The 23,853-nt window shown below is 41.8% G+C and overlaps 1 protein-coding gene across 1 annotated transcript in view; it reads left to right on the top strand.

Moving 5' to 3' along the window:
- The window catches only part of LOC137436297 (voltage-dependent calcium channel subunit alpha-2/delta-2-like), a 208,918-nt gene that overhangs the window by 96,437 nt on the left and 88,628 nt on the right, over positions 1 to 23,853 (top strand). Inside the window, exons 14-16 of the mRNA XM_078786300.1 lie at positions 8,048 to 8,113; positions 9,053 to 9,124; positions 18,169 to 18,230. Of these exons, the coding sequence (XP_078642426.1) occupies positions 8,048 to 8,113; positions 9,053 to 9,124; positions 18,169 to 18,230 (200 nt within the window). The remainder of the gene's footprint in view (positions 1 to 8,047; positions 8,114 to 9,052; positions 9,125 to 18,168; positions 18,231 to 23,853) is intronic.

Genomic DNA, 23,853 nt, shown 5'->3' with positions numbered 1-23,853 from the left:
ACCAGCGAGGCGCCTTTTTGCGCGCCTGAAGCATCGTGCGCGAGAGCGCCATTTTGTGCACCTGCTACCCCCGCTGTTTCGCTCTCCTCCTGTCCCTCATGTCCCTCAATTTGGTCCTGGACCGACCCTACCTCACTCTCCTTTACCGGACCCCAGCTGTCTTGACCCGCCATAGCGCGACTTTCAAAATTCGGTTTTTTATTTTATTTTCGTAAAACAAATTCAAATTTCGCCGTTATAATTTCGCGCGGGAAACGCGCTCCGAATCGATTCTACTTGTTACCAATTTGGGCCTAATAAATTTAGTCCCGGGTTCGAATTCCACTCCTCGACACCAATTGTTACTCTAATAGTACAATTGGTGTTCCAAAATTTGGGCTAAATAAATTTAGTCCCAGGTTCGAATCCAACTCCTGACAACCAATTGTTACAGACGTGGCTTAGATGTTAGTTTACCGAGCGGTTTTGGTATGACCACGTCTGCACAAGTTACCGATTATACTCGACGTTGACGAAGCCGCGCCACGCTGGCTCAATAAGAAAAAGAAGACACCCGGCTGGGTTATAAAATGACGACACCAGGGATACGGTTCTCAAGACCTCCGGAGGAGATTATATTCGTTACGGAAAAGGTTAGATTACAGGGGCTAGAGGTACAACATAGAAAGACAAGCACTTAGACACAATCTTATATTATTCCCCAACAGACGACAGACAAACGGGACAACGGCTGACTCACACGGGGGTTGATGACAGGAAAGCGGGTATCGATGGCTCCAGGTCCTCCTGGGCTCGGGGCAGGGTACAGTACGGTCCGGTCCGGTCCAAAGATGCGGGGAGGTATCGTCGCGCTGGGGGTGGCGGTGGCTTCTCTCTCCAAGCTGAGGCGCATCTCACGTCACATCCGGCGCGGGGCCGCGTATATCCGGCGGGGAGTGACACGCCCTCGGCTCGTTAGCTCCGCCCCAGATGGAATCGGCACGTTGCTTCTCATTGGGTGCGTGGGGGGGTTACTGGCTCCGCCCCTGACGAGGGGCTGACAGCCAGCCCCTTCGGGGTAACGCCGTGGAGCGCATGGTCATGGCGGGTAACCGAGCCGGTGTGAGGACGCACACTCCCCGCCCCTCTGTTGTTGTAGTCGTAGTTGTAGTTGTAATTGTTGTTGTAGTTGTTGTTATTGTTGTTGTTTGGGGAAGAAGATGGGAGGAGGTATGGGAAAGGTCCTAAACTCACTACTGATGCCATATAATCACATTCTGGTGCAACGAAGAGTCATAATTAATGGAAACGAGGCCTTAACTGACATAGAATAAGAATAACTAGGAAGATGTCCGAAAGTTGTCTACGTGTGGTGCGGTGGACCTGGGCACGACATTTAATGGGGGAATAAGGGGAAGGTCGGCTCTACTGATTGTTATTTACATGCAATGGGACTAGGGAATGGGGGATTGGGGAAAGTTGGGGAGTATTGGAGAAAATAGGGGAATATTTACAAGCGGATATGGAGGCCAAATTCCATATTCGCAACAATATATATATCTTCAGCCAATTATTTTAATGCTGCATCAAAAGAAGTTTCTTGTCTCCTTTCATGGAAGTGAGCAGACTGAAGATTAGCCTTACTGATGTACGAGGCATGGCAAACTCTTGTGATATGTAGCTTCAGCTGCGACTGTATCATTACTGACAGCACCAGTGATCCGCAGAATGTCTTCATCACCCTTTGTGGTTTCTGTTTGCACAACTGTTTCACAGGCTTGGAAAGTACTAACCATGGTCATTTCCTTTACAATTTTGTGTTTTCCTCTTGTAGAAGAGGCACATAGTCCAGTCGGTGGATGTTGACTGGGACTTCAGCACCCTGGAGGTCTCTGTCAAACTTTTGTCAGACTGTGTGCTAATGTTAGATACTTCTGATGGTGTTGATGAGGATCTTATTCTGTGCATGTAACGCAGGTTTTCTTTCCTTGTACATATGTCGCAGCAATTTGAGTGCCATTGAACATCAGCAACTGACAAACTGTCAAGATCTGATTTCAAATACTCGTATTCTTCATCTTGTCAGCATTCCAGTGCTGCAACAAATGTTTGTATGGAGGTATCTCTGGATTTTCTCAGTCTCATTTGAGTCCTTCTGACAAATTATGGACTTATGAAAGTTTGTCAGCGTTTTTCTTTTTACAGGTAGCAGATCCAATACCTCCAGACTCCCCGGACTGGCCATTGGTCCTGTTGGCTCGTGGAATTATTTTGGATGTTCAATCTGGAATGACACAATATAGCAACAGTTACCCTCAGCATGTTTTCCTATCCTTATCATAAACATAGCATTTTAAAACTTTTTTAAAAAATATCCAGTCAATATGAAATTGATAGAAACCCAAAAAAATTACTCAAACAGAAAAACCTATATTTTGTTGCTTGTCCAGGGCCAAGGATCTGAGAAAAATGAAATTGTTGAGCACCCAACACAGAAAAAGTTCGACTTGACAGGGTGGTATACTCAAAAATATCCACAACAGCCAGAAATGTCCATGTCCACTGAAGGATGATAATTTTTTGTGAATATGTGGTGGGTATTTCTTTCCTTTATGATGCATTGATAAGTAAATATAACCTAATATTTTGATACATCTCCATTTGAGAGCTGTGCAAATAAAACGGTCAGAATATTTGATTTGTTTGTGGTTTTTACCTCCAGTGGTTGTATAATCCAATGCATGTTCACATTGTTGTACAAATTCTGACAGAGCGTTGTAATACGAAGAGCCTGGTGTTGGCTTAGCGGTTAGGGTGCCGGCTTGGGATCCTAGGATCCTGGGTTTGAATCCCGGTTGATCGCTGAATTAAAGCCAAGGGGGGTTCACTCAGCCTGTCATCCTTCCGAGGTCGGCAAATTGAGTACCAGTTCACTGGTAATTCCCTGTGTGTCGCAAGAGGCGACTAACAGGGTTGGCGGCAGGAAGGGCATCCGACCATAAAACATTGCTTCAAAAAAAGGGGACCACTGTGCCCAAAAAAGGCCAACCCCTGCTCTGTGGGGAAAAATGTTCTCGAAAGGTGGTTCATTGTAATACGATGCCAATGATACATCAACATTGAAAATTGGTCGAGTCTGGACCAATATGTTCACATTTATGTTACCTGACCACCCTGAATCTTAGCAGTCCGCAGTGATGGACCCTTGGCATGTACAGTGCGTATCAAAAAAAAGGTAATCCGAATTCAAGGGGTTAATATGCAAAGGTTATTTATTTTGACAATTTACATGTGGTTTACTAATTAAGAGGAGATCCTCAGCTTTCCATTGATACTCAGCTTTCCTTTCCATCTCAAACCTGTCTCCTTCCTCCAAATGCTGGTGGCGTCTGGTCAAATCCGTTTCTGGTGTTTGTTCCCCCTCCATCCCCTCCCTCACCTCAAACGGCTAAACAGTTGACACCGCACGTGACAAAGCCGAATGCCTCAACTCTGTGTTTGCCTCAAAATGTTGTGTTCCAAACCCATCTCTCTCTGTTCCCACCTTACCCAGTCGAACCCAACTGCTCCTGGACTCTGTGTCCTTCTCTCCTGACAAGGTGGTGAAGTTTTTGTCAAACCTCAACTCTGATTCTGCAACTGGACCAGACGGCATTAGCCCACGGGTCCTAAAATCCTGCTCTGCCGCTCTATCTCACCCTCTCTCTGTTCTTTTCACCCTCTCTTTTGCTCAAGGTCATCTGCCAGCATCTTGGAAATCAACAAACATTACCGCTTTGCACAAAAAAGGTGCAAAAACAGATCCTTGCAACTACAGACCAATCCGCCTGCTTCCAATTATCAGCAAAGTCATGGAATCCATCATTGCTTCGGATATCAAATCCATCCTCTTCTCCAATGGCTTGATCTCCGATCATCAATTTGGATTCAGACCAGGTCATTTTACTCTGGACATGTTGCTTCTGCTGTCTCAACAATGGATGGAGGTCCTAAATGCCAAACAGCAAATCAGAGCTGTCTCCCTTGACATATCACGTGCCTTTGATACGGTCTGGCACCCTGCTCTGCTTACCAAACTCTCCTCCTATGGTATCCATGGCAATCTCCACGCTTGGCTGGCGGACTTCCTCTCTGGTCGTAGTCAACGTGTGGCCCTGAATGGATTTCTCTCATCGCCCCTGCCTGTTCTGGCTGGAGTTCCCCAAGGTAGTGTACTGGGCCCTGTGCTTTTTCTGGTCTTCGTCAATGATCTCTCTGACTCTCTGGAAAATCCTCTCTATCTCTTTGCTGATGACTCCACTCTCTGCCGCTCCATTCCTCATCCCTCAGATCGGCAGTCTGCAGCCTCCTCACTCTCTGCAGACCTGGACAAAATCACAGACTGGTCAAACAAGTGGAACATGTCTTTCACTCCTGACAAATCTCACACTCTTACTGTCTCTCCGAAAAGACCGACTGGAAAACCCTCCCATCTACTTTCTCAACAATCCTCTCCAAGAAGTTCTGTTGCTCAAGCTTTTGGGTCTCACTATCTGCCATGAGCTTTCTTGGGAAAACCACATTTCCAAGCTGGCCTCCAAAGCAAGTCGCCGACTGAGCATCCTTCGTCGTGTGAAGCCCTTCCTTGGCACATCTGAGCTCCTCACCACATACAAGGCTTTCATCCACAGCTCAATGGAATACTGTTCCCCCCTCTGGGCCGGCGCTCCTGCCTCACACCTAGCTCGACTTCATGCTGTTGAGACCAAAGCTTTCAGAATCATTGGAATCTCCTGCGATGAAGCTAACTCCGAGGGCCTTTCACTCACTCACCGCAGGCAGGTTGGTGGTCTTTCTGTCTTCTACCGACTCCTCTCCGGCCTTGCACCCCCAGGTCTCTCTGTGCTTTGTCCCCCAAATAATCCTACAGGTCGCACAAGATCTGCCAGCAACCCTCTTATGGTTAAACTGCCAAAATCTAAGCTCTCTGCTCACCTTCACTCTTTTATTCCCCTTTTTCCCCACCTCTGGAACAAACTCCCCCACTCCCTTCAATCCCACTCCTCCCTCCAGGTCTTTAAAACAGCTGTTCACCACCATCTCTTATCTTCCCCCATCCAAAACCTTGATCTTTTCTACCCCCGGTAATTCACCCCAGATACACTTTTTCGAAATTCCAACTTCTTTCCTGGAAGTCCTTACAGTGTCCATGTGTTTTATACCTCTCCCACCTCCCCCCAAGCCCTCTCCCTCCCACAGTTCTCTCGATGTCCCTGCTCTCAAATGTTGTGTTTGTGTCCTTCGCCCTCTCTCCCCATCTTGTCTACCGCCCCCATTATTTTGTGTTTTATGTGTTGGTTTGTGTCGGTTTGATTTTTTGTGTGATTAATGTTAGCTCTTTCACGAGCCTCGATCTTGCATACAAAAAAAAAAAAAAAAAAAAAACCTTCCATGCATCTTTGCAGTCACACATGACCGAGTACATGTTCATTGAAAATGACAAGTTCAAATCACATTTTTACAAGTTTGGCTAATCGATGCATGTCAGGATAATTGGTGCAAAATGAACGTCAGATGTGAACTTTTCTCAGGAATGATTGGCCATTATGCACCCACTTCATGCGCAAAGTGCAAAGCATCCACTTCATGTCGAATACGGCCCTGCAATTCGTCAAGATCACAGGGAGGAGTTACGAACACCTTGTTCTTTAAATGTCCCCAAAGGAAATAATCACATGGTGTGAGGTCAGGTGATCTTGGCGGCCATTCCACTGCATGGTTGTGGGCGATGACTCGGTCTCCAAAGAGTACCCTCAGTCGATCTCGGACAGCGATAAGACGATGTGCTGGGGCGCCGTCTTGGTCCCACCAGAGATATCTGAAGACACCACGAACCTGTCGCTCAAAGTTCTCCTCCAGCTGCGGTAAAACTTCATCATTGATCATCTGCAGATACCTGTTACCATTGACATTCCTTTGAAAGAAAAATGGTCCGATCACCTAACCACTTCCACAAAGTCCCAACTAAACAGTCCACTTTTGTCGATTCATGTTGGTGTCAAAATTAAATTCCGGGGGTTGTCCTGTCGGTGCATATTCAAGAACATTATGGGTATTGACCTTGCCATCCATGGCGAAAGCAGATTCGTCGCCGATAACGAGATACTGCAGGAAATTGACAACTGCTTCGCAACGTGCTATCAACCATCTGGCAGGCACCAGCCTCCTGGTAAAATCCCCTGGCGTAAGTTGATGCCGGATGTGAATCCAATATGGATGTTGGTGGAGGTCCAGTCTTGTGATTCGGTTGAATGTTGCCGAAGGCAATCCCGTCCCATTTCTTCTTGTGCTGGTATCCCAAGGATGCTCCAAAACTTGCTGCCTTACTGCTGCAATGTTCATTTCCGATCGCCCAGTGTGCCTCCTACCAGAATTCCCCTTGTTGCGGTTGAGGCTAGTGCCATGCTCTTGGTATTTTCTAACATTCGCCCAGATGGTTTTGGCTGCTGGAGGCTCCCGTTCTGGGAAACGTTCCCTGAACGCATCACGGGTTCGCTGCAATCTTCCAGTTTGGTGAAAGGTTGTAACCACAAAGGTCCGCTGTTCAGTCGTAAGTTGAACCATCTTTTCAATGACTCAGACTGTCTCGAAACCCATACACTGTAGGCCCATCTTAAATACCCATCTTAAACAAAGGATGATGCAACCGACGATTACCAGACCAGCTTAACAATTTTACTTAATCAACTTGGCAGTCGACAAGTAATGCGTCCATTTAAAACTGTCTTGCACCGATTAGCCAAACTTGTAAAAATACGATTTGAACTTGTCATTTTCAATGAACATGTACTCAGTCATGTGTGACAGCAATGATGCATGAAAGGCATCAATGGAAAGCTGAGGATCTCCTCATAATTGGGAAACCACATGTAAATTGTCAAACTAAATAACCTTTTCATATTAACCTCTTGAATTCGGATTACATTTTTTTTTTGATACGCACTGTATAGTGGCCTGTAGAATTTTAATGAAACCACATACTACCTGGAGGTGGTCTAGATTGTCTATTTTAACACCTTGTCAAGTCAAACCTTTTCTGTAGGGGGGGTGTTGAACGACTTTCCTTTTTCTCAGGTAGGAACTCTGTTTTTTAAAGTTATGTTTGCACGGTCGGGGTTTTCTCAAATTATTAAAAAGCCAAAGTGCACACAACATTGTATCAAATGTACTTCTCAATGAAATACTGCTCTCCCCTCTGGGCTGGTGCTCCTGCCTCACACCTGGCTCGTCTTCACACTGTTGAAGCTAAAGCTTTCAGAATCATTGGAATCTCCTGCGATGAAGCTAACTCCGAGGGCCTTTCACTCACTCACCGCAGGCAGGTTGGTGGTCTTTCTGTCTTCTACGGACTCCTCTCCGGCCTTGCTCCTCCAGCTCTCTCTGGGCTCTGTCCCCCAAATATTCCTACAGGTCGCACAAGATCTGCCTGCAACCCTCTTATGGTTAAACTGCCAAAATCAAGACTCTCTGCTCACCTTCACTCCTTCATTCCTCTTTTCTCCCACCTCTGGAACAAACTCCCTCACTCTCTTCAATCCCACTCCTCCCTCCAGGTCTTTAAAACAGCTGTTCCCCACCATCTCTTATCTTCCCCCATCCAAAACCTTGAACTTTTCTACCCCCGCTAATTTCACCCCAAATCCACTTTTTTGAAATGCCAACGTCTTTCCTGGAAGTCCTTGGTGTCCTTGTGTTTATACTTCTCCCATCCCCCCCACCCCCCCTTTCCACGCCACCTCCCCCCAAGCCCTCTCCCTCCCACACATTCCCGATGTCCCTGCTCTCAAATGTTGTGTTTATGTGCTTCCCCTTCTCTCCCCCATCTTGTCTACCGCTCCCCTTTATATATATTTTGTTTGTTTGTCTGTTTGATTTGTTTGTGTGATAAATGTTAGCTCTTTCACGAGCCTCGATTCTCGATGCAAAAAAGAAAAGAAAAGTGTTTTATAATCTTTATTTTATACAATAATGTGATTGTTCTTTAATTATAATGTTCAATGCGGGTTACCATTGCTTCTAACAGGTGGAGAATGCTCGAGAACCAGTTACCCTGGACATTTTGGATGCTGAGCTTTCAAGTGGGACTAAAGTGGAGGTAAAAGGGGTCATTATTGAAAAGTCTTGAGTTATTCTTGAAAACACTTGAGTCATTCCTGAAAAGGCTTGAATTATTCTTTAAAAGGCTTGAGTTATTCTTGAAAACACTTGTCATTCCTGAAAAGGCTTGAAATATTCTTTAAAACGCTTGAGTTATTCTTGAAAAGACTAATCATTCTTGAAAAGACGAGTCATTCTTGAAAAGACTAGTCATTCTTGAAAAGACTAGTCATTCTTGAAAAGACTAGTCATTCTTGAAAAGACGAGTCATTCTTGAAAAGACGAGTCATTCTTGAAAAGACGAGTCATTCTTGAAAAGATGAGTCATTCTTGAAAAGACTTGTGTCATTCTTGAAAAGGCCTGAGTCATTCTTGAAAAGACTTGAGTAATTCTTGAAAAGACGAGTCATTGTTAAAAAGGCTTGAGTCATTCTTGAAAAGACTTGTTATTCTTGAAAAGACTTGCCATTCTTGAAAAGGCTTGAGTTATTCTTGAAAAGACCTGAGCCATTCTTGAAAAGACTTGTCATTCTTGAAAAAAAACGAGTCATTCTTGAAATGACTTACGTTGATTTTTGTCATCAGTTACTTGTGTTAACTGCAACTTTCCTTTTTTTGTCCCAGGGGAGAGAAATTATTTAATACTGAAAGTGATCATTTACTTAGTGTATTCAATATTTCAAAACAAAACAATTAACTTGCGATATAGCACTATGCCTTCTTTTTCCTGCCATTGGTTTTAAATGTTTAAAAAGCAATGCAGATAGAGACATATGGTGTATGGCCTGTAGCCAGCTCTTTAATCACTGTGATCATATGGTGTGCCTTAGGTTCATGACAATAATGGATGGAAGTGCATTCACTGTGTGGGAAGGAGTAATACATGGATGGAGAAGGTGGGGGATGAATTATCCTGCTGTCTGTTTTTTTTTTTCAGATTAGGAGAAGCATGATTGACAAGGAGTCAGGAACTCGGCGCTTTGAAACTCTTATAAAGTCTGAGGACAAGGTGACTTTGAGATGTTCTCTACCTTGTATCTTCTTTTTGTTCATCCTCAGCCAAAGCTTCTCCACAAGTTTCCTGTAATATGTTTCTCCCCACGTTTCCTGCAATATGTTTCTCCCCAAGTTTCCTGTAATATGTTTCTCCCCAAGTTTCCTGTAATATGTTTCTCCCCAAGTTTCCTGTAATATGTTTCTCCCCAAGTTTCCTGTAATATGTTTCTCCCCAAGTTTCCTGTAATATGTTTCTCCCCAAGTTTCCTGTAATATGTTTCTCCCCAAGTTTCCTGTAATATGTTTCTCCCCAAGTTTCCTGTAATATGTTTCTCCCCAAGTTTCCTGTAATATGTTTCTCCCCAAGTTTCCTGTAATATGTTTCTCCCCAAGTTTCCTGTAATATGTTTCTCCCCAAGTTTCCTGTAATATGTTTCTCCCCAAGTTTCCTGTAATATGTTTCTTCCCAAGTTTCCTGTAATATATTAACCTGGTGACCATTTCCAAAAGCTGAAACCAGTTTTTCCTCTATGAATGAGGGGTGTGTAGTGTTTCAATTGTCAGTCTTTATTTATCACATATTGTAGATAAGGTCAAGTGAAAAAGTAAGTACACCCCATGTAAAGTTTTGACTTTTTCAACATATTTCAACATACAGCTATTTGATCTTCATTTCAACAATATTGATAGATAAAGGTGATAAAATATAACAAATATCATGAAACATTTACATTTTGTAGTCCATTGTATAATTTAAATAAACATAAATGCAAATTTCGCTTGTGGAAAAAGTAAGTACACCCTTGGCTCTAATAGGTGGTATTGCCCCCTTTGGCAGAAACAACCTCAAGTAGGCGTTTCTTATAACTGTCTACCAGTCTCTGACATCGACTGGGATAAATTTTTGCCCACTCCTCCATGCAAAATTCTTTCAGTTGTGCAATGTTTGAGGGGTTTCTTGCATGCACAGCTTGTTTCAAATCCCCCCACAACATCTCGATGAGATTTAGATCCAGGCTTTGACTTGGCCATTCCGGAACCCTCCATTTCTTTCTTTTCAGCCATTCCTTGGTGGATTTACTGGTATGTTTAGGGTCATTGTCATGTTGCAAGGTCCACCTTCGGTTGAGCTTCAACTTCCCGACAGATGGCCTCACATTATCCTCAAGCACCCTCTGGTACAATGAAGAATTCATAGTGGATTCTATGATGGTGAGCTGCCCAGGCCCTGATGCAGCAAAGCTGCCCCAAACCATAATATTTCCACCACCATGCTTTACAGTTGGTATCAGATTCTTGTGGTCAAATGCTGTCTTTGGTTTTTGCCAAACATGTCTTCTGGTACTGTGGCCAAATAGCTCTACCTTTGACTCATCTGTCCAGAGCACATTGTTCCAGAAGTGCTGGTCTTTGCCTTGGTGTTCATTGGCAAACTTTAGTCTTGACATGATGTTCTTTCTAGACAGCAAAGGTTTCCTCCTGGCACACCTCCCATGTAGATCAAATTTGTGCAGCCTCTTTCTAATGGTAGACTCGTGCACTTTGACATCAACAGTGGCAAGAGCTACCTGTAGGTCCAGTGATGTCATTCTGGGGTCCTGAGAGACTTCTTTCAGCATCTTTCGGTCTGTTCTTGGGCTGAACTTGCTGGGGCGGCCTGGCCTGAACAAGTTGGCAGTTGTTTGGAATCTTCTCCACTTGTAGATGATCTTCCGGACAGTCGAAGGATTGATTTCAAATTGTTTGGAGATCTTTTTAAATCCCTTCCCAGACTCGTAGGCATCTATAACCTTCTTTCTGAAGGCCTCAGAGAGCTCTTTTGATCTAAGCATGGTGACGACGCACACTTCAACAACAAAGAGCAAACCAAACGAAATGTCTGAGGTTTAAATAAGACAGGTTCCTCCAAGATCCTCTCTAACGATGTTCTAATCATTTGCACCTGAGCTGGTGCACCTGATTCTAATTTTAGGTACCGTATATACCGGTGTATAAGACGCACTTTTTATCGGAAAAAAGTCAAAAGTTGGGGGTGCGTACTATGCACGGGGATAGGAAAAAAACTCGGCTTCAAAACAAGTCAATTTTCCAATACATTTACGAAAAAAAGTATTTTACGAAAAGCGATCTCGGTTGCACGTTTTCCCCGTTGCGTCATGCACAATTGCGACGACATGCAGGGCCGCCATTGCTGCCCGTTCGCTCCAGATGGCAAGCGGGTTTTGTACCATTACGTGCTTTCTATGGATTTGCCGCTCAAAGCAACGCCGCTTCCGGAATGTGAATAGAACGGCTTTTCCCGCTCTGAAAAGCCACATCGGTCTTTTATTTTACTTCATTTTATTTTTTAGTTTGTGTACAAATGCATAGATTCACGCTACTGTGATCTGAAAATGAATGATTTATTTTTTATTTTTTTGATGGTGGAAGTTGGGGGTGCGTACTATACACGGGTGCGTATTATACACCGGTATATACGGTATTTGAAGTAGTGATAAATGTAGGGGTGTACTTACTTTTACCACATGCGAAATTTGCATTTATGTTTATTTAAATTATACAATGGACTACAAAATGTGAATGTTTCATGATATTTGTTATATTATATCACCTTTATCTATCAATATTGTTGAAATGAAGATCAAATAGCTGTATGTTGAAATATGTTGAAAAAGTCAAAACTTTACATGGGGTGTACTGTACTTACTTTTTCACGTGACTGTATGTGGTATCATGATGTCCATGACATGTTAGAAATAACTACTCCACGGCTGAGGATTGGCCCTGAATGGTCACCATTCAGATGTGCTGTCCAAGTTACACTTAACCCAGGACACCAAGAACAACACAATGCCTTTATGGTTGACAGTGTTGTGACACTCACAACAAGTTGTGAATGCTTCAAAGCTACAATTGTTCCTGGATAGGTAACCACTCTGTTATAGGGTACAGAAATTTCCACTGAACGGCCCTGATAAATTTAATCCATGCCATTGAGAGCAATGTAACAATGCTTTACCTGCTCAATTACCTGCTCAGTCACTCCTTAACCAGGGTAAGAAATGTGAAATTTCACCAAAGTACAGGTGGAAAGTCAAACATATACTCTACCAAACTCTATTCAGTTGTAGTCTGGTCCCACCTGCAGACTTATATTTAAAACAAATGTAAAAGCTCATGTTGAGAGCGACATAGTGGGGAACATTATCATCTCTTCCGCAACTAGCACCACCAAGTGAAGGTTTGGAAGTGTTTTCCTTGTTAAAAAAATTTTTGACCTCCACATCTGCCATCTTCGTGGACTACAATACTTTCGTTGCTTTCTATTGTAATTAAAATAAATAAATACGAGTAATAATCGTAAAATAATTAATTTCCTAATCAATTCGCCAATAGCGTACCTATACCATCAGTGTTTCATCTGAAGCTGTAACTTTTTCAAAATTGTTAAAAAGCTAATTAATCGAAATAAATAATTAATTGATTAATTGATTAATCAATAAATCAAAAATATGCTTTATAGCCAAATTACTTGGTCACTGTCGTGGTCAGATAGCTTCCTTGCTAAAAAGGTGCCTGAGATAATGCCCAGATGAGAAAGAAAATAAATAAGCAAATAATAATGAAAATAGGAATTGATTGAATAATTAATTATTAAATTTAATTATTAATTTAATTATTAAATTAATTATTATTATTATTAATTTTATTATTTTAAAATGAATAATTAATTATTAAATTAAAAATTCAATAATTTTATTTTTAAATTAATAATTAAAATAGGAATTGAATAATAATGATTCATTGGAATCTCCCGCGATGAAGATAACTCCGAGGGCCTTTCACTTACTCACCGCAGGCAGGTTAGTGGTCTTTCTGTCTTCTACCGACTCCTCTCCGGCCTTGCTCCCCTAGCTCTCTCTGGGCGCTGTCCCCCAAATATTACTACAGGTTACACAAGATCTGCCAGCAACCCTCTTATGGTTAAACTGCCAAAATCAAGACTCTCTGCTCACCTTCACTCTTTCATTCCTCTTTACTCCCACCTCTGGAACAAACTCCCCCACTCTCTTCAATCCCACTCCTCCCTCCAGGTCTTCAAAACAGCTGTTCACCACCATCTCTTATCTTCCCCCATTCAAAACCTTGATCTTTTCTACCCCCGCTAATTCACCCCAGATCCACTCTTTTGAAATACCAACTTCTTTCCTGGAAGTCCTTGCAGTGTCCTTGTGTTTTATACTTGTCACACCCCCCCCCCCCCCATCCCCTTCTCTCACCCCTTCCCACGCCTCCTCCCCCCAAGCCTCCCACAGATCTCTCGATTTCCCTGCTCTCAAATGTTGTGTTTGTGTGCTTCCTCTTCTCTCCCCATCTTGTCTACCGCTCCCCTTATTATATGTTTTATGTGTCTGTTTGATTTTTTGTGTGATTAATGTTAGCTCTTTCACGAGCCTCGATCTTGTGTACAAAAAAATAATAATTGATCAACAGTAATCGTGAAATAATTAAATTATTAATAATTTGGCGAATAGCATACCTAAACCGCCACCGTTTCATCTGAATTTTTAACCATTAAAAAAGAAATTAATTAGGTAGTTAATGGGAAAATTAAATAATTAATACATCATTTTATTTGTATTAATACATAACATAATAGTTAATAGAACACACAATTAATTGATTATTTGATTAATCAATAAATCGACAATACCATTTACAGCCAAATAATTTCGTCATTGTCGTGTCCAAATATCAGCTTCCTAACTCCAAAGGTGCCTGAAATATTGCCCAGATGAGAAAGAAAATTAATAAGTACTTAATAAATCGCTAATAATTAAGTAATTAATCAATTAATTGCTTGATCCAAAAATAAATAAATATCATTTTTTACAAAGCACACGCTCACTATTGTGCCCAAATTGGAGCTTCCTAGCTCAAATGATAGCTGAGATATCACCCGGACAAACAAACAAACATGTAAGAACAAAAAAACAAACAAGGACAGATACATTCAAAGTACACCGCCGCCATGCCAAATAAATAAATATCCTCCAGCACGGCATTGCTGGAGTGCCTAAGGCGCCCGGCGATGCTGCTGTGCAGCACATAGAGATGGTATTGGGAGGGAGAGGTGTACAATAATTGATTAATTGCGTCATTAAAATAAATAAATAATAATCATGAAATAATTAATTCCTGAATCAATTGGCTAATGGCATACCTAAACGAACAGTGTTTCATCCGAAGCTGTAATTTTTTGAAAATTAAATAATTAAGTAATCGAAAAATTAAATAATTAATTGATTACATGATTAATCGATAAATAATTAATTAATTTATATAGATGCGGATACACACACACACACAGACACACACACACACACATACAGATACACACACAGCTACACACACATACAGATACACACACACACACAGCTACACACACACACACAGCTACACACACACACACACACACACACACACACACACACACACACACACACACACACACACACACACACACCCATACACACACACACACACACACACCTACACACACAGACAGGACATGCATTGCAATAGTCTCGCATCCACTTAGGGGTGAGACGAATTACCAATCCATATCGGCAATAATAATTTTCATCTTGTTTGGCACCAAATTGTTTGACGAACCAGATGCTTTTCCTTTCCACATTGCACAAATGCCTTTAATGGACAACAACATTCCCAGAAAGCTCTGAGAACCTTCTTATCGCAGTAATACAGGCAGAATATTTAATGCAAACTACACCTGAACGAATTGTATTTCATTTTCTCAATTTGTATTTGTGAAATAAACAACTTATTTCCTGAAATCAACATACAATGAAATTGTCCATCTGTTTGTTGGGAAGCCACTGAGATCGTCTTTTCTGACGGTGCTCTCGTTTGTCTCCCTGATCCGGGATGACGGTTGGGATTGAATGATAGGAATTCTGGTCTCCGCTTGAACATCCATACAGCAGTTCACCATTGTTATCTTCATGGTCAATTACACCCTGTTCAAACACACCGTGCACCCTTTGCTTGGCATTCGTATGGAAAATTGCTCAAGCTTGCCAGGCACATTATTGTTGTTCGCACATAGATGGTGGCGCTTGAATGCAGCATGCATGTGTTATGTCATGGTAATTCGGCCTATACGTATCGTGTGCTGGCAAGCTGGTCATGTGCTTTATAGGTGAGCCATTGTGGTTGGTGAGCTAGTGTGTGTGTAGTGTGGTGATGTGCCTGCATTACATGATGAAGCGGTTAATTGGTATTGAGTGGTCAAGTTTTGTTGCAGTGTATGCATACCATGTTGGTGTTGTCTACTTACCCATCTTTTTTGTTTTTATTTTTTGACCTAATTTCCACTTTGCACCATCCCATTCTTGACAAACTTATTATTAGCAGATTTAGCAGTATTAGCAGATATATTATGTTGGGATGTCAATTGTTTCATTAGTTAGACGTCATATTGGTCTTTAGCATACCAAGCCTCACACACCAATCGCTGACGTTGATTGGATGCGACGCCTCATACGCGGGTCCCCCTAGGTCAAATCCACGTCTAGATTTCCCATAATGCCATGCAACAGCCGACTGTCCTCTCCGACTCAGCGACATTGCCCTTTTATGATGTTCCAATTGGTTCACGAGTTCTCAAACAGAGTGACCACTATATTTGTCATGTCAATGTGTGTGTGTGTGTGTGTGTGTGTGTGTGTGTGTGTGTGTGTGTGTGTGTGTGTGTCTCTCTGTCTGTCTGCGTGTGTCTGTCTGTCTGTCTGCGTGTGTGTCTGTCTGTCCGCAGCATAACTACCCGATGATATCATCTGATCTTGATGAAACTTGGGTGGGAGGTTGATATCATGATCTAGTTGTGTCCTGCCTAGAGTGGGCGTATTGCGCCCATTGTGGGTGGAGCCACGCCCGAAAAAGATGTCTTTTTAGGGGGTAATCGAGTTCAAGCTACATCTTCTCCGAGGGGTTTGGTGGAATCTGACAGAGGTTTCGATATTTGGTTAGGCCAATGTCATGTGTCTAGCCCCACGGAGCTCGATGTTTCATTTTCGCCCCAAGGTCAAGGTCACAAGGTCACAAAATTTAGAAAAGTCGATTTTTGATGGTTTTATTACATTGTTCGCTTCCTGATAGGGTGAAATGTCGTACATTATCTTATATTATCACATACATAATGAAATACAAGTTTTCCAACAAATTTCAGAATCCCCAACCTTTGACCTTTGAAGGTCACAAAGGTCAAAGTTTCAAAGTTGTCGGAATCGAGCCGAATTTTTGGTATTGTGTAGCTAACTAACCTCATAACTGATTATACATTATTTTCTATCTCATTTCAAGGTCAGTAACCTTCGTTTTGACATTTCAAGGTCACAAAGGTCATATTTTCAAAGTTGTCGGAATCGAACCGAATTTTCGGTATTGTGTAGCTAACTAACCTCATAACTGATTATACATTATTTTCTATCTCATTTCAAGGTCAGTAACCTTCGTTTTGACATTTCCGGGCCTGGCCTGTCCGGGCCTGTTTCGGTTATAGTCCGTCCTTTGTCATTGAATACGTGAACCATCGTCATCTCCTGACTTGTCTTCATTTAAAATCTCCTCCATTTTCACTAATATAGGGTGGGCAAGAAATATCTGACACATTTGAAACTTGTGCAAAATTCTTTTTTTTAAAATCATGTATAATATTATTTTCATTTCAGATTAGGATCCTTACAAGATTTACTAAGATGGTGGAGTGGATGTTTCCCTACAAAATTCAAATGGTTCAAGAACTTGGTGAAGATGACAAACAAAGAAGGATGGAATTTTGTAACACATTTGTTCGGATGTTCGAGGGAGATGACCCAGGTTTATTGAGAGACAAATCATGTCAGATGAAGCTCATTTCGAGCTTCCAGGTTATGTTAACCGGCAGAACTCCCTATTTGGGATGGAAGAAATTCCTGATCAGTTCCACCGACGACACACACTGTGGCTTGGCATCTCTTGTGCTGGAGACATTGGGCTGCAAGGTGTTTTCCGCTGCCAATGGAGCAACTGGTAGAGTGACATCTGAGCGATATCAAGAAACGATAAGCTCTTCTTTTCCTGTTCGTTCATTCCCTTGATCTTCATCCCACTCTACCCTCCTCTTCCAGGAGCATCGCTCCTGTAAAGAAAAGGAAAAGCACAGCACAGCACAGCACCCTGCTCATGTTTACTGGCACAAAAATCAAATCACCTCTGGCTTTCAAATTATTAGCTTTGCAGTCAAGAACTGAAAGATTACTCTCTGGTTTTCCCTTTTCCAGAGAAGTCTGAGTCGTATGAGATATACGGTTAGTAGTAGTGATGTTCTTCTTAGCAGGAAGTTGATCATTGGTGTGTATTTGTCTTGCGTGGATATGTGTACCGTACATATGTATCTGCATTCCGATAAATAGTGCGGACATTAAGAAGGCAAAGGTCTCGAGTTTCAGTCCATCTCCTGTGACAAAATGATGGACTTTAAGTGTGGGATGCTAACAGGTACCAGGATATTGGTACGTGATCTATTCTGCGTTATGCAAAGCATTTTTAAAGTTGGCAAGTCTTGTCAAATTGTGCACACCTGTGTGTAATCACCCTTTTAATCACATTTTTGCTTTGACTAATGCTCTTGGGGTTCTGGACGTAATGGGCCGAAACTCTGATAATGGAGTGGATTTCAACTGATGGTCCAGTGGTGGTTTCACAGGTGGTTGGGTCACCATTTCAAAAGACAGTGGTTCCATGATAAATTTGTGTAATGTGAGTTTGTGGCCTGTATTATCATGCTTTACAGGCCTCATCACACCTATAAATCTCAGATTTTTCAGACTTGGTGGACTTTCATATTCCGATATCCATTTCCTTGCCGCACGACTGTTAAACTCCAGTCAATGGATTACATTGAGTGAATGGGAACGATAATTAAAACCTGCATACATCTCCACACAAAATACTTAAATTCATCTGCTGTCTGATTTTCATTGCTTTTTACAGAGATATGTTGACAAAGACACGAGAATCTACACCTGGATCCCCATCAGTGATTCTGATTATAGGTGAGGTTGTATTTTTATCTGTGGCTCAATCGCTCTGTACTGCCTTGATTTCCATGTCTTCATTGATGAAGCTTTTCATCAATGCTCGTTATCAAATCAAATTTGGGTTTAATTCCAAAATAAACAGAAGTAGTTCCAGGACTAAACAAGACCGATCGACTAATAATGGTGTAGCCGGGCTTGTTTGATACTTTAGTTGAAGAGGATAGTATGACCTGGGTGGGGATACCAATTAGCAGTTATCAATTGATGTAAGTGGCCTCTAAAGGTGGTTTTTTTTAAATTGATGTAAGTATTAAAATTTTTGACTTCAGGTATGGACATCCGGTTCGTGAATGACTTGGGTAAAAAAAACGGTGAATGGCAAATGATGAACCAATAAATTCCACATACCTGTGCCACCTTCAGTCGAACATCAGGCATCGACAGCAAGTTAGTGAAGGACTTGGACAAAAACACGTACCCAATCTGAATGTTGCTATATCCAGTCAATGGCGAAACTGGAAATGTGGAATCCGCCAATGTCGCGGATGTAAACCCTTACGTCATTTCCTCATTCTGCTTTGAACTCAATATCTCTATATTTTCATTCCAAACAGCATCATTTATCATTCCAATCACAAATTAATACTACTGGTGAGGTGCCCGTGCTACGCATGGATGGGAGGCCAGCAGCAGACAATGCAGAAACGGCGAATGCTAAAGCATGAAACCAATAATTTCCACATTCCTGTAGCACCTTCAGTCGCACGTCAGACATGGACAGCAAGTTCGTGAAGGACTTCCATGAAAAACGTACCCGTTCGCAAACAAACGGGTACGTTTGTTCCATACCCAGTCAATGGTGAATCTGCATATGGCGATCCACAAATTCATGTTTAGAAACTAGAAACCATCACGGCATTTCGTCATTCATTTGAACTCGATATCTCTTTTTTCATTCCAAACAGCATAACTCCAATCACAAATTAAATAGCATTAATATAAAAAATTAACTTTTAACAACATTCGTGACATAAACAAATATTTAAATCCTGATGTGAAGTTCCGGACGGTTGGGTGAACACAATTACAAATTCAAAATCGTAATTGTATTCACTCAATTCCAATCATAAATTGATACTTTCACAAAACGATTAACACGATTAACGTTTAACGATTTAACATTACGATTGAATGACGGTTGTATTGGGATATTATCAAACCCGTGCATTGCCATCATCTGTCCACTTCTGCATTCGCGGCAGGTTCATAATTGTCATCAAAATCGAAACAGTGTTTGTAGAATTTCAATAAAAGCCACATCACTGTTCATATCAGTAAATATTATTCCATCGTGTTTGGGAAAATTGGAAAACTTGGAAAAATAATATAGCCTATTTTACTCCAGGGGGTCCCAAAATATCGTTGCGATCAGTTCAGCCGTTTTTGCGGTACCTTCAAACGGACGGACGGGCAGACGGACATTTGGTGAATTATAGTATCAAACTAGCGAACCGTCATCATCTGTTCACTTCCGCATTCCTGAGCAATGTCCGTGTTGATCACATTTCAAAATCGTAATTGTATTGAGGAATTTCTGAAACCTCCTTCCTACCTTACGACACCCGCTGGGACCCCAAAAGATTCCACAGAAGGTTATTATATTTCCTTTTAGTAAAATATGCAACTGTAATGGTCACGTACCCCTGTCAACAACAACACGTACCCCTGTCATGTGACCAGATCCTCAGCTCTGATTGGTGGACCTTTTTGAGGGACATACATACATACATATGGGCAGACAAACGCTGTTCTAGACGGCATTTCCCCTATGGACTACGCCGTAAAAAGTTCAGTTCCATCGAGATAAAACAAAATGGAATGGTATTGATGATAAAATATAAAACTACCAGTGAAAATATTCGAAATAATCACATAATTAAATGCACAGGCAGATTGTATGAAAAATGAAAAATGTATAATAATAAATAAATAAATAAAAACATTAATATAAAGATGAGCATTTAACAACTGAATCACAAACAGAAGAGAAGATTGTTGACATCTTTGAGTTCTTGTTTGAGGCACATGCAACTGTTGGGAGTTCGAAAGCCGCGACCGGACATAGCGTCGAGTTGTGGGCAAAACATGCGCCGCTCAGAAGTGAGCAAGGATTTAGCAAATCGAGTTAAATTACACCTGTCAACAAGTGAGGAAATATTAAGAGAGTTCAAAAGTTTCGGAAAAACAATCCTACAGAGCGCTCTCTTCTGGATACATTCAATCCATTGGGATTTGCCAACGGTAATGCCAGAAGACACCACAGGTGCTCCAAATTTACGCATCTTACTATAATTCACCAAATGTCCGTCCTTCTGTCTGTCCGTTTGAAGGTCCCGCAAAAACGGCTGAACCGATCGCAACGATATTTTGGGTGGGTAATCCTAGGACCTCCTGGAGTAAAATAGGCTATATTATTTTTCCAAGTTTTCCAGTTTTTCCAAACACGATGGAATAATATTTACCGATATGAACTGTGATATGGCTTTTATTGAAATTCTACATACCAGGAGAGAGTAGATCGACTCCTGACGAACTCTTCCTATATAAACGTGCGGCTCCGAAGTAACACGGCAGCGTGTGCAAAGCGACTGAGAAACAGGTGTAGCGGCTGCTTCCGTGTTACAGATTCGGCGCGCACTCTTCACACAAAAACGTGTGACTGAGAAAGACGTGTAGCGGTCACTTCCGTTTTGCAGAATTCATTCTTTTTTCAAAATGGGTGCCATGTACTGTTTAGATTTTAATGATTTGTGTGTGATATGATTTAACGGATGTTTATATATTAGGCTCCGGGCCAGGTATGGTCCATCTGCACCCCCCCCCCACAACTCTCCGACCCTGGGTTTTTCTGAACCATTGGGGTGTCCTGGGGTGGAAATCAACTGGTAACAGTAAATAAACTTGGACTCACTACCCATTTGGTACCTATATTGGATGGTACCCTCAAAACAGCATATTTTTAAATCCGCGTTGCGCCATATTCGACACACGTGTTCTTTTGGTATTTGTGCCTGCTAATATTAACTCAGAATAAAAAGTTATATACCAAAAGAAAGCTGTTCATCTACTGATCATCATAGAATATTGACACATTACTTATAATGGTACCTTAATGGTCATAACTAGTGCTGAATAGCAGTACCCCCACTTTAACGTAACATAATTCGGTATCGACCGTACTATTTCATCTTACACACATAATATGAACACATTACACCTGATATGCTTACATATATATTTTATTGGCTTTCTCCTGTATATCAGCTTTAATTTGATACCAGATACATCCCCATAGCTTCAATTCTCTTTTTTATACAGCGTGTCAAAGATACTACCTGTTTCGCGGGAACCATGAATCATATAATCTCGGTAACAGTCTTTGTCTATATTCAAAAGAACTGCCTATTACACTTATAAATGTCATTCATAATCGAATATCATAATCATACTGCCATCTTATTAACATATTAAACAAGAAAAACTTGTTTATTAATCACAGTAGTTTTTAATATCATCATATTAATATTCATACACTGGGTCAAACACCTTCCACAGAACAGTAACAATGTAATGCTCGAATATTTACTGTAAAAGTAAAAATATTTCTTATTTGAAACTAAATTTTAACATCCCATTGAAAAAATTTTTAGTATCGAATATTTTGATGATAAACCAAACATTATTGCTCAACAACAGATATCATAATAATATTAACAGTCAGTTTTATCCCTACAATTACATATGTATGTCGTACACTCAGTTAACCACATTATATCATACTAGGGCATGCCCGTACTATATATAAGCTAGGACGTGCCCGTACGTGGGTGCCCGTTCCTTGCCAAAAAAAAAAAAAAAAAAAAATTTGTGTAGGGGTGTGTGTGTGTAAACATCCTAGGGCGTGCCCGTACGTGGGTGCAAAAAAACATGCGTGCAAACAACAACAACAAAAAAAAACTTTGAAACCACGTGGCAGTAACGACCACAGAACCCCCCCCCCCCCTCTATTTACATGAATGGTTTGGTCCATTCGCAACGACCACAGAACCCCCCCTCTATTTACATGAAATGGTTTGGTCCAAAGCGAACGGCTTGCGGTGTTTGGTAAAGAAATCGCCATAGCTCGGTAAGTACTTGTCCGATTAATTTCAAACCTTGAAAAGGCACATCCTCTGGTCCCCAGCAATATACCTGGCAAGTTTAAAGTATATCGGACCCGTGGTTGTCGAGAAACAGCGGTCACAGACAAACATACAAACACACATACACACATACACACATACACACATACACACAGAGATTAATGGAATTATAGATAGAATACAAGTATCCACTCTCAAAAGAACACAAACAAACAATTGCATTTTGTTAATTATCAACAAAAGTCAAACACTGCATGAGTGCAGTCAAGTTGGCTTGCTTGCACGAATGGCATATGTCCATCATGATCAGTCATCGTCACTGTCACTTTCATCGGTATCACTGTACAAAACACGATCCATATCATCAGGTGTTTCATCACCTGATTCATCATCACTCTCATCGTCGTCTGACATGACCTGAGCTATATCAGCCAGCTCACGTGGAAGCATGTCTCCATCATACCAGAGAGGATCCAGGCAGCCTTTCTCCTCTTCCCAGCCATGGCCTGGACTTGCTTTGGGAATCCTTGGTCGAGGAACGTGAGCTCTCTTCCAAATTCCCACTTGGTGGTTGACCCTTCGGATGTGCTGTGTGAGGCTCCTCATACATGGTGGAATATTGGCCATGTCTACATTGCCTGAGGGTAGGTGACGATTCTCCTTGGCACATAGCTCATTTATTCTCAGGAGTCGCAGATCATCAACGTGTGATACCTTTCCTCTTCCATACATGGCACATGTGAAGCTGTCTAGTTGATTGTTCAGCTCTTCTGGCACATCCCACGTATCTCCAAGCTTGTTGAGAATAGGGATGTATTGCGGCAGACGAAGCAGCGTTTTAACAGGTTTGATTTTTCCAATCCCTCGGAAAGCGCTAGTGCTGTCACAACCGCTGTAGGCGTGAAGTGCCATAAGAGCAGTACTCTTCTCTTGGCCGAAGTCTGCTGCGAGTTTACTGACGTTTATTAGCCTCTGCTTGTTTCCTGTGCCTGTGTCAAACAGTATCTTTATGTCGTTTATCGATGCGGCGTAGTGCAGTAAGATGAAGAATACATCCGAGTCTGGGCTCTTCACTCGAACAAACTCATATATCTGGCTCCTGGCGTAGTTTACGTATAATATCACGCGCGAGTCTGTTTCTTCTTGAGACGATTCCAGCTGAGGCAACTCTTTGGCATTTGTTGTCTGACCATCTGTGGATGTGAGTTGGTATGCCTTCCCTTCACATATCAAGATCACTTTTCGACCATGGCACCGAGAAGCATACTGGTCACTGTTCCAGAGCCTGAGTAGCAGTCGGATGAACTGGATTTTATTCTCGTCGTTCGAGAGAAACATTTTCCAATCTTGCGGTTTCTTTGTAGCTTCTCCTTTTAGAATCAACTTTTCTCCACAGCCGCGACGTCGCCTCTCCATCGACTTCACTGATCCAGGTA

The sequence above is a fragment of the Myxine glutinosa genome, chromosome 11, assembly GCF_964187855.1.
Source record: "Myxine glutinosa chromosome 11, kmMyxGlut1.1, whole genome shotgun sequence".
NCBI lineage: Eukaryota > Metazoa > Chordata > Myxini > Myxiniformes > Myxinidae > Myxine > Myxine glutinosa.
Note: the sequence above shows the minus strand (reverse complement) of the source record. Positions and strands in the feature narration are given on the sequence as shown.